Source organism: Sinohyriopsis cumingii, chromosome 4 (assembly GCF_028554795.1).
Source record: "Sinohyriopsis cumingii isolate HCF-2022 chromosome 4, ASM2855479v2, whole genome shotgun sequence".
Classification (NCBI taxonomy): Eukaryota; Metazoa; Mollusca; class Bivalvia; order Unionida; family Unionidae; genus Sinohyriopsis; species Sinohyriopsis cumingii.
The window spans coordinates 81,217,734-81,230,208 of record NC_142964.1 but is presented as its reverse complement, the minus strand read 5'-3'; the positions used below and the strand labels follow the sequence as shown (position 1 = coordinate 81,230,208).

General features: G+C 35.1%; 1 protein-coding gene across 1 annotated transcript in view; it reads left to right on the top strand.

The window, feature by feature from the left end:
- Positions 1-12,475, top strand: part of LOC149801538 (C-myc promoter-binding protein-like) — a gene marked incomplete at its 3' end in the record, with an annotated part of 138,981 nt that overhangs the window by 101,227 nt on the left and 25,279 nt on the right. Inside the window, exons 19-23 of the mRNA XM_089956811.1 lie at positions 567-629; positions 3,114-3,258; positions 7,581-7,621; positions 9,337-9,481; positions 10,086-10,214. Coding sequence (XP_089812937.1) covers positions 567-629; positions 3,114-3,258; positions 7,581-7,621; positions 9,337-9,481; positions 10,086-10,214 — 523 coding nt within the window. The remainder of the gene's footprint in view (positions 1-566; positions 630-3,113; positions 3,259-7,580; positions 7,622-9,336; positions 9,482-10,085; positions 10,215-12,475) is intronic.

Below are 12,475 nucleotides of genomic sequence, written 5' to 3'. Positions count from 1 at the left end.
AGGAAGTTGATCTCCATATAGTAGTTCATTGTTTTTTTTTTAGTGCTGATGATTCATTTAGTTGCAATGATTTTAATACTGTACTCAGTGGCTTTTATGTGGAATTCAGTTGGAGGTAATGGAAACTGGAGGGTTCAAAGAAAGTCACAGACCTTGGATCAGTGGCCAAGAACCAGTTATTAGTTACTGAAATTTGGTGTAAAATAAACTTGTTTCTACAGTGCTATCCTGGCTTAGTTTATTAACACTTGTTACCTGATAATTTTCTAGAGTATATTGCTGTATCTTGTGTGATACACTTCTTTATATTCCTAGTAATTGCAGAATATTTTTTTAGGCAAGTTGACAAAACTTAGTTTCGATGATAACAAATAAGTAATATGAAGAGGAAGAAGTGTGAGGACCACCAAATTAATATTTCTTTAGAGTCTCAGGTATTAAGATGGTTAATTATTTGTCTTGATATTATGTCTGACGAGTTGTTCAGTTTGTCATGGTTTTGAGATTCAAATACTGAAATAATAATGTGCAGTAGCAAGATTAAGAAAGTTTATTTTGTTTTTCAGTGAAAGAACAGTTTTTATAATGCCACCAGAACCAACAGGGTTGCCAGAAGGGGTCAAATACAGGTACATCATATTGTTAGGAAAGGAATAAACTTGTTTTGGTAACATTTTTATAAATATTATTGTACTTTTATATAGTGTATTTTTTTCTATGGCATTAAGTATTCTTGCTTTGAACACCATTTTTGTCTTGCCTGTGAAACATAGGCAAGACATTGGGATAATTTTTTTCTGATGGCATTGTCATTGTCATTGTCAAAGTCATTAATGTTAAATTGTCCTATGCATGCTGTGAGATGTAGCATATCATACCATGTCTGTCTGTCCATACATATCAGTCAATCTGTTCTCTGTTTTTTTTCCACACAGTAATTCAGATTCTCCACCATCCATCATTTCCAAACTTTGCAAGTAGCTAGCATTTGGGGCAATGAAAAAACCTAATGATTTCAGGTTTTAAAAGGTCAATGTCATTGGGACTGAAAGAAGAAAAACTGTTCCAATACACTAATATGACTTGTGTACCAGATATTTTGACCAAATTTTGAATATGGCTTGCATTCGAGGTAACAAAAGGACAACTGTGTATTTTTAGGTCAGATCAAAGGACAAGGTCTTGCCGACTCCAAGCAGAAAAATTACTTCCACACTATATCTTGGGTCCTCTGTCATCTACTTTGTCCAGACATTGTGGATGGATTGCATCAGAGACAAGGAAGACATCTATTCATATTGTTTTTATTTGCGTCATTAGATAACAATTTTGTTTGGTAAATACTGAATGATGATGGTGAAGAAGGCAACAAATTTTAAAGCTGGGAAGTATATCAGATTATTGGAGCTGAGAAAGTGTTAATGGAGATACTAGGGAGTGATTTTGTACCAAAAATTGGTGTTAAATGAGAGTCCATGTACTCACGGGTCAATCCTCATTTTAGTGGAATTTCAAAATTAATTGTAGAAAAGTTAGAATAATAAGCTGAATTAAAATACAGACAATTAAAAAGTATAGTACAATTTTCATTTCCTTTTTCAAACAATTGGATGCTACAAACCATAGGTTAAGATAAATCTAGTAAATCAGAAAATAAGAAATGAAATTAGGAAGTATTTATTTGATCTATATATCTGTCTGAACAAGCAGACTAATAGTAAATCTGGCATAGTAGTCAGTAAAGCACTGATTCAAGAAAGTGAAACTTTGGCAAAGCTTATGTTAATGACATATCTTTTTGGAGCAGAAGTATCCAATAAATATTCATATGAGCCTTGGAAAATTGTACATAATAATCATTAAGAACAGTTTCCAAACTTGTTCCAGCTTTATAAGCTAGCTATGTATATATCCTTCAGACAGCAAACTGTGAAAAGGGGTTCTCTGTATAGAACAGTATTCATAAACACTTATGGAACAGATTAAGTTCAGAAAGATTCAAGACTAATGCTCATACAACTAGAGGTGGCATCTTTTAAAGATTCTGATTTCATTAGGGTTCTAACAGAGTGGAGCAGGAAGAAAGAGAGAAGGATTTTGAAGTGTTAGGTAAATACTAAATTCTGGCCATTTTCTCTTCCCCCACTTTTTTTGTTCAACTCCCCCCTTGTTTTTGTTACAAGGGGGGAGTTCCCCCTTTTAAATAAAACTCTCCCAGCATCTTAAGAGTTTGCCATAAGTACTAATCCCACCGCATATATGGTATGGTCAGGTGATAAACAAAGAACTGTGTTTTGTTTGTTGAAAAATCTGTTAAACCCTAGCTGGGGTCACCTTGAGTCATACTCAGTGTGGGAACAGTACCATTGAATTTTGTACTGATCACTGCAATACAAAATTAAGGTCTCAGTTTAGTATATTTCTGCACTTAAAATCACTTGAAACAAGTAGAAAATTCCATATCAAATAGTTTTATTTATTATTTCATGAAGAAAAGCCATGGAACTAACACAAAGTACAGAATCTCCAGGATCTACCAACTCCAATGAAAATGTATCTGCAATTGACCCTTGTTCTAAAGTCTGCATCATAAGTATATATAAGTTGGCACTTGTGGAGCTACAGTAAACTCAGCTAGAATCTCATGCTAAGAGTGTAAAGCTACAGTAAACTCAGAATCTTATGCTAAGAGTGAAAAGCTACAGTAAACTCAGCTAGAATCTCGTGCTAAGAGTGAAAAGCTACAGTAAACTCAGCTAGAATCTCATGCTAAGAGTGAAAAGCTACAGTAAACTCAGCTAGAATCTCATGCTAAGAGTGTAAAGCACAGATGAATTATTTGTAGGAGGGATGAATTTATAGTATGTTTTCTCCTGAACAAGATAACTGTAACTTTAGCCCCTGATGCTTCAAAACTCTTTGCTCTACAGTGTCTAAGCCCTGTTTAACAAAATAAATTTGAAGAGTTGTTTTAAAATGAAATACATGATTCTGAATTATTGTTGACTCTACTAGTCGCAATTAATATTATTTATATGCAGTTATTATACTGCTTGAAAATTACAATTTTGTTTTTGGAAAGTCATATATATATATATATTCCATTTTTCCAGCTACAATGGGTTCCCTGCATTGAACTCTGAACTATTTCTTCAGAAGAATCTGTCTAAGGTGTCTGCACCAGGGAAAAAGCAACCTGGCTGTCCCAACAGTCCTGTAGCACGCCGTACCAAACAGGAAATAAAGAATGCTCAAAAGGTAACTCATTAAATCAAGAGATGTAATCAGATATTTAAATTTCACTAATTCAGTCAGTTGAACCCTATCAACAAAACACTCCATAGATATCATCTTAAAGAAGATTGTGTGGCTGTAAAAACAATAAATATTCCTCTCCCTCAATAACTAGTAACTGATGGGTTTCCATAAATATCAACCATGGCATCTGTGCGAGCCCAAAATAGTAATGGTAATTCAAAGTTTTCTTAACAGTTTGATGGAAAGGGGGTTTGTATACAACTAACCTTCACAATAATTATAATCTCCATTAGCCTAACAAAATATTCATCCAGTGGATTATAATAATATTTTATGGGTATTAGATCTGAATATGTCATTTAAAGTCAGTTAATGATGGACTTTTACTAAAGATCAAATTCACATACAGTTCTCGCACATTTGTGTACAGAGTTGGAGTTTTTCCTTTTCATGGTCGAATATTTGCATCCATTTTAATCAGACACAAACAAACTAAAGCGTCATTGCTAGAATTACACTAAAAAACCATTAGTATGTTTGCACTTGTTATTTCCATAAGATAGCAGTTCTAAATGTCACTTCATTGATATATAATGTGTGATAGAAAAGAAGGTTAGGACAGATCAGGAGATTTCCAAAGTTCTACAGGAGTTTTGACCTCAAAAAAGAGGGAGGTTTTCATTGACACAAGTTTTAGCATGCACACTGACCAAAATTTACAACTATTGAACAAATTTTTATTTTTTTAATATAAAAATATATGCATCATTACATCATATCAGTACTTTCACATAACTTCATTCATACTCTTCTTACATGTACCACAAGTATGTTTGGCATTTCTTGGGAGGTCAAAGCTGGAATATATTGGTGGTATTCCTCTTATTATGGATTATATTGTTGATAGTCCTCATCATTGTTGATCTTGGTACTTAGGAGATGACGTACTGTTATTGGGTCATCCAGGTTTCCTTTAGAGTCAGCCTGAATTTTCCTCACAGTTGGAAAGTGGCCTTTTAAATGTTTGCATTGGAATTGGTCAGCGTCAATGTCAGAACAACTCTACTGAGTCCACCAAGAAGTTTAAGTTATTTCTAGCCTGTGGGGAGAATCATATTACAGACTGACTGCCAGAAGTGCTCAAGATCAGCACTGTCTGGGTCTAATCTTATTTTGATGTCAGCAAGATTCTCCACATGAAGTACAAACACAGAGATTTTGCCATCACTCCTGTTGTGAGTTTAAGCCTAATTTGCAAACACCTTTGTTGTCTCATTATCATCACTATCACCACTATTTAATAATGACAATTAAATCTGAATAGTGATTATTAGTTAGTAGTATTATTAACGAAGACAAAGACCCCATTCTTCCCAGGATTTATGGAGTACAATGGAAGTTAGTGACATGTAGTTTAGTCTGGTTTACATTCATGTTTACAAAGTTTTAGACTGCTTCAGCCTCCATTTTTCCATTCCTGAGCCTAAATTGTATTTTAGAGATGACTTGTACTCTCTTCTTTCAGGCATAACAACTTTTGGTAGGTTTCCTCACCTATTTTGGGAAGTTTTAATGATCCTTTCATTATAGTTTTATCCTTTTCATGTTTGCAAATTTTTGCTGTATGTATTGTAAGATAAGTATATCTGTCCCATGATATGTGTAGATGCCAGGACTGGCATTTCCTTATATCAGATATATTATGTTTTGTTTATTTATTAGTCCTATAATATAAGAGCAGGAAAATGAAAATTTAAGAAATAAGGAAACATTTGTTTCTTGTACATAGTGACCGCTCCAGTGGCCTAGTGGTTAGAGCGTCTGCCTCGGGTGCGTTAGGGCGTGGGTTAGATCCCAGGCGGATTCATGCCAAAGACTTACAAAAATGGTACTAACAGCTGCCTCGCTAGGCGCTCAGCATTAAGAGGTTATTGTTAGGACTGGTCGGCCTGGTGTCAGGATAATGTGACCGGGTGGGACATCATGCTACATGTTTGCGGCATGATGCCTCAGTGCTAGACATCACTATAAACTGCCACATTGCAGACATCATAGCGCTATGACTGAAAATTTTTTAAAACTACGTTAAAAATCCAAATCACAACAACAACAACTTGTACATAGTGTATGTAAGAAATTAATATTTTGATTTGTATATTTGTAGCATATGTTTGTTCCCTTTGTTTATTTGTCATGTCATGTTATACCTTTGTTATTATGCCTTTATTTTCTAAAATTCCTATGTGAATCTCCCTACCTAACCTTATACGTTTAAAAGTACAACCTCGTCATTATCACCATTCACTTAAAGAACATTACTCCATTTCAGTGTTTCACATCAAGATGTGTTACCTGTTTGTTTTTTTACATTAGTTAGTGCGAGTTTTATTTGTAATTTGTTATAGTTTATTTTTTTCTTTTGTTGTCCCATCCCCCTTTGACTTTATTTTGATAATTCATGGACAGCATTGTCTCTGGTATGTGATTTTAACCAAGAATTAGGTTGACCCTACACACAGATGTCACTGTGATTTTGGCACCTTTCTTGTAGCGCAGTTTGCCGATACAATTAATCAATTAATCAGCTTGTGTTAACATGCCAAAGAATCATTCTTTTTTGGTAGTTATAAAAATAAATAAAGTTTAGTCATGCAGGAAGTAATTAATTAGATCCTTATGATGTATTTCTGTCAAATGATATAAAGGGATATATGCTCTTTTGTAGGCAGGCGATATTGTAGATATGACTAATACTAGGTTAGAGATAATGATAGTATCAGAATTTTGTTAAATTAATTTACCGTGACATCCAGTATGGACACCACAGTGGTCATATTAAGACAGGGTTTTCACTAATGAGGTCTAGTTTTTCCCAATTGAAAATGATGATGATCGGATGTCAAGTATGGCCAAAATGGCATCCATTTTGAAAAACTGAGTTATCCCTACCCATGAATGAATGGATATACTGACATGGTTTTATTTCTAAAAAGACTTCCAATTTCTAGTTAGTCCTAAATGAAATTAGTGTCCACCAGACATGCCTTCAGACATCCATTACAGCTGTCACAAAGGCAGATCTTGAAAATATTGTTATCACTACTCATCCTAATGTATTCACTGATCAACTTGATGTATTCACTGAAAGAATTCATATTGGTACTAGATAAAATTGGTACCAATCTGACGTCTTTCTTGAAAATCACTGTTACTAATCCACTTGAACAGAAAGTCAAATCTGTATGGATTTTTCACTAAAAGATTGTGATGTCTACATAGTACTAGATGAAAATGATGCCATTTGACTCTAATATGGTTGCCAAATCTTGTTCAGCTTCTAAACAGATGACTATAGCTTCATATGGCTTTTAACAAAAGACTTCTTACCATGTCTTGTTGGTCCTAAATGAAAATAATGCTGATCTGACTTGCAATATGGTGAGCATGGGGGGTTCCATTTGTTATGGCTCATTCAGAATGGGTGGCCAAAAGCAATTTTGGGTTTTTGCTGAATGGCTTCTTACCATGTTTGCTTAGTCACTGACTTGTATTGTCTTGCAATAAAATATTTGTAATTATAAGAATTAAATGTCATCTTTGTTATGATTCATGAAGTCCTGAAGCTTGAAAACAATTACACACTGCATTAACAGCCATAGCTGTAGTTGTCAGTGGAGTGTATGACTGATTTTCAAGTTTCATTACGTCATGAATCATGTTGAATATAAAGTCCTTAAATAGTAAAATAGGTAATTTAAATGATGTGATACTTTGTATAAGGTTGTGTTCTTGCAATGCATCTTAAAGCCTGCCTAATGAAATGGTCTCAAGTTTAGGAGACGATTGCTTCCTGAAGATAGGCTGATCTTTGTGTAAAGACATCACTAGATATTGGATAGGGGAATGTTTTATGCGATTTGATAGGGAAATGTTTTATTTTATGTGACTGAAACTGCTGTGGCACATAATAAGAATTTGAAAGAAATTTCCAAATTCTTAACTTTTGTCAGCACTTTCAGAAGATGAATATGTTGTATCTGAATTTATATATGATTGTATGAGACTTTCATCATTACAGTATAGTATATTTGTATCTTCTATGAAACAAAATAATTTGCTGTATTTTAGATGGATTATTTTGAAGTCTGGTTTACTTCAGAGAGCAAATAGTGTTGTGAAAAGATGGCTTAATTTCAGACTTGTTTTTTTAAAATTTATTTCAATAATGTATTTCAAATTTTTAGGGTATGTATAGTATCTGTAATGACCAATCGAAAATGATATGTTGTATGTTAGGTGTAATTTAATTTCGTTCATTTCAGAATGCACAGCAGTGTATAGGGAATCCTGTCTTATGGGCAAAGTAATCTCACTCTCTTTCTCTCTCTCAAACAAACAAACAAACACACACACATATACTTGCAAGAGCCTAATGTAAATTAACATAGGTTATAAATTAGTACATGTCTAGAGTCTTTGGCTTCTCAGCATACTTCTGTAATGACGTTAAATCATCTGGTGAGTTTTGTGTATTTGAAATGAATTTTGTCTTTTAAGTGTAGCAAGGTAATCCAGAATAGCCATTTAAAAAAACTTTGATCTCGTTTTTATAAAATTTAAACTATGAACCCCAATATTGTGCTTCTTTCCATTTTGAGATCACATGGCTATAAGACCAGATGAGCTTATAGTATGGTCTTGTGTCCATTGTCATATGTAATGAATCTTTCCATCAGCAATTACTTGTAACCACTCCCAAGTCCATATTTCTGATTGGATTTTGGTAATATGTTTTTTTTGTATCATCCGAATCTCATACCGATTTGATAATGAATGAGATCTATACATATTAATGAGATGATATTGATCTGTTTGGCTGAGCTTGTTACCACTCTGGAGGCTATATTTGTGATCCAGTTTTGATCAGTATTGGAAAAGATATACGACTGTAATGCAATCTTGATCGCTAGATCACATCAAATTCTCATTATAAGATTATCAGAAAATCCTGATTTTGGGACATGAAGCTTCCAGTCCTGATCCATATTTTCTGATACTGACAACAAGATGTGATTTAGCAATCAGGACCAAATTATTATGTTATTGTTATTTTTGTTATTAACTTTTCAATTTTCAGATAAGTCAGTAAAATCCCAAAACGTAACTGAAAAAAGGAAATTGTTTAACATTTCAACCTTCTGATTTGAACTTCATCTTAAGTCTGAAACCAAATTTCAGTATTTTTCAGAGCTGAAATGCACATGAATATCAGTTTTATGAATGATTTATGAATGATGCAATAACACAAGTTCCTCAGTGTAAGGGGAGGGGAGGGTCAGCACACACATATGTGATTTACAGTTATTGAGTGTTTATCAAATTGTGCATCATGGAAGATATCACCAACCGAATAACTAAGAAAGTTAATAACTGAGGTTCAGCTGTCAACATTTGAACAGTTTCTTGCAATACAGGCTCTGATGGGCATAGGAGTGACCGCATCATTTGGGCGTTTATTGACAGTGGGATTGAACAAAGTGCTGGAACTTGGAGAATTCTACTCATTTCATTTGTATGTCAAGTTAGTCTGTGGCATAGTTATAGGCTATGGCAGATTTATTCATGCTTGTTCAGTTGTAACCAAGAAACCTCGAAAGAATTGTAGTTCCATTTTTGTTTGAGAGTATGGTTATAAAGAATCAGACAGTGACAATATCATTGTCATACTTTTGGGATTTCATGGTCAAATTCGGGATCATTCTTGGGCACAAGTTAATAGGTATGTAAAAGTTTTGAGCACTTTCAAAAGAAACTGGATCAGTATATAATAATGAGATGATCTTGCATCTGATTGACTGAGCTCTTTAGCTCTCTTGAAATAATATTTTTTTGTTTATTATCATCATTGTGGATAACTTTGAATATGAGCAAGAGATTGTGGATATTAATTATGCCTGTATCTTTTGGAAGAATTTAGTGACACATGCAAAATCGTCAACATGATTTGGTTTGGTTCTATCAATTCTTCATATACATTGTAGAATAAAGGTAAAATTGTGCATACGTGTATTTCTGTAGGTGCTTGCTGAGTCACTGTTACAGTCTGTGGTTTATCCACTTGCCTGGCTACATCAAGGCTAACCAGGCAACTTACAAGGCATTAAAGACAGGCTATGAGGTACTCAAAAGTATGGCAAAGGCAAAACTGAAGTCACCAGATGAGGTAAGGCCAGTATACATTGCACAGTAATCTTTTATATCAAATTGTTGATGACAATACAGCTTTCTTTATTGCAGCACCTTTTCTCAAGAATGATGTACAGGTGTCCAGGTGTGATGCATATTAAGAAGAGAGAGTAGGAATAATGGCAAAATGATGAAAGAAAAAGTATGATTCTGTGAATGGTTTCTTTAATGCCAGCTGTAATGGAATTTACATGAACATTTTATTTAAAACATGCAGTGTGCAGAATTCATAGAACCATTGTTCATCAAAATACTAAAATTAGCTAGAAGTGTATTATTAGCATTTATCACAAAATGTTAATACTTATCAGCATTATAACATTGCATCGTAAAATTGAATTTCAGTATTCGACATAACAGAGTAACACCATATTAGTGATGGCAATTATAATGAACAGAATCTGAAACTAGTGTTCTTTGGATAAAATAATATGCCCCTGGACACATGCAGTGCATGACAAAGATATTTTATGAGTCTGTTTTGTTTTAAAAAAATTTAAAATCTAATCATTACTTCTGTACAGTCCTCAATGAATGTAATCTCTAGATAGAAGCTGTCATGCATTGTTTTGTATTCTCAGGTTTGCTACAGGGTCATGCTACAACTTTGTGGTCAGTACAACCAGCCAGTGCTAGCAGTCAAAGTATACTCAGAGATGAAAAAAGCCGGTGTGCAGCCTAATGCCATTACATATGGGTACTACAACAAGGTGAGGCACTGTCTTCTGAGATGTATAACACAAAGATAATACATTATGAGTACATCCACTATCTTGCAAATCCATCCCCCCATCCCCTCATTCTCAGGGTATTTAGTGCTCAAAAAAAGTCTGATATCCTGAGGCCCCTCAAATTTCAGATCAGGCCCATTCTGCTGTATTACCTTTAAGATCCCATTAAACTTGAAATTATTTTGCCACCCTTTCCCCCAATGATATGGTCAGCCCTAAATGTGATGTGTATTCATTTTCCTATCAGATAAATTTTGACAATGCTAAGGTTATTTTCGTCCAGTTCTGACTGGGATTTGCTCAGAAAGTCCAGCAGAGAAATTTGAACACCAGTACCATCCAGTCTCTAGTGAGTGTAATGATGAACACTAACGACATTCGCATTACCTTCAAACTTCCTATTGAACCTGTTGAATGAATATTTGAAATGCAGCAATTGCAAGGTTTTGTGACAAATAATATTAAAAAGAGAGAAGTTTTTTGGGTATATGGAAATTTGAGTCGGGGCTTTTGAGTCTTTTAAAGTCACCAGCACTGGTCCTGTATTTAAAAAACAATTCTTTGAGCACTGGTGTTCCTTTTGGTGAGAGTCTTGTTTCTTGGTCTTCATGAATCATGTCATACTTCAGAAACACTTCCACATCCATGGCATCAAATTATCATGAATCGTGTCATGTTTCAGAAATGCCTCCACATTCATGGCATCAAACTTTCATGAATCATATCATATTTCAGAAACACCTCCAGATCTCTGGCATCATATTATCATGAATCCTGTCATGTCATCAGACAATCATAAATCGTCATACTTTTAAAAAACTGCACATCCATGGCATCAAATTTTCTTTTTGAATTGTACCATACTTCAGGACCACCTTCACATCCATGCAATCAAATTATCATGAATCGCACAATACTTCAGGACCACCTCTACATCCATGGCATCAAATTATCATGAATCGCACAATACTTCAGGACCACCTCTACATCCATGGCATCAAATTATCATGAATCGCACAATACTTCAGGACCACCTCTACATCCATGGCATCAAATTATCATGAATCGCACCATACTTCAGGACCACCTCTACATCTGTGGCATCAAATTATCATGAATCATACCATACTTCAGGACCACCTCCACATCCATGCAATCAGATTATCATGAATCGTACCATACTTCAGGACCACCTCCACATCCATGCAATCAGATTATCATGAATCACACCATACTTCAGGACCACCTCGACATCCGTGGCATCAAACTATCATGAATCATACCATACTTCAGGACCACCTCTACATCCGTGACATCAAATTATCATTAATCATACCATACTTCAGGACCACCTCCACATCCATGCAATCAGATTATCATGAATTGTACCATACATCAGGACAACCTCCACATCCGTGCAATCAGATTATCATGAATCGCACCATACTTCAAGACCACCTCCACATCCGTGGCATCAAACTATCATGAATCGTGCCATACTTCAGGACCATCCTCCACATCCATGCAATCAGATTATCATGAATCGCACCATACTTCAGGACCACCTCCATATCCATGCAATCAAATTATCATGAATCACACCATACTTCAGGACCACCTCTACATCTGTGGCATCAAATTATCATGAATCGCACCATACTTCAGGACCACCTCTACATCCATGGCATCAGATTATCATGAATCGTACCATACTTCAGGACCACCTCCACATCCGTGCAATCAAATTATCATGAATCGCACCATACTTCAGGACCACCTCAACATCTGTGGCATCAAACGATCATGAATCGTACCATACTTCAGGACCACCTCCACATCCATGCAATCAGATTATCATGAATCGTACCATACTTCAGGACCACCTCTACATCTGTGGCATCAAATTATCATGAATCGCACCATACTTCAGGACCACCTCCACATCCATGGCATCAAATTATCATGAATCACACCATACTTCAGGACCACCTCCATATCCATGCAATCAAATTATCATGAATCACACCATACTTCAGGACCACCTCTACATCCATGGCATCAAATTATCATGAATCGCACCATACTTCAGGACCACCTCCACATCCATGGCATCAAATTATCATGAATCGCACCATACTTCAGGACCACCTCTATATCAGTGGCATCAAATTATCATGAATCATACCATAGTTCAGGACCACCTCCACATCCATGCAATCAGATTATCATGAATCACACCA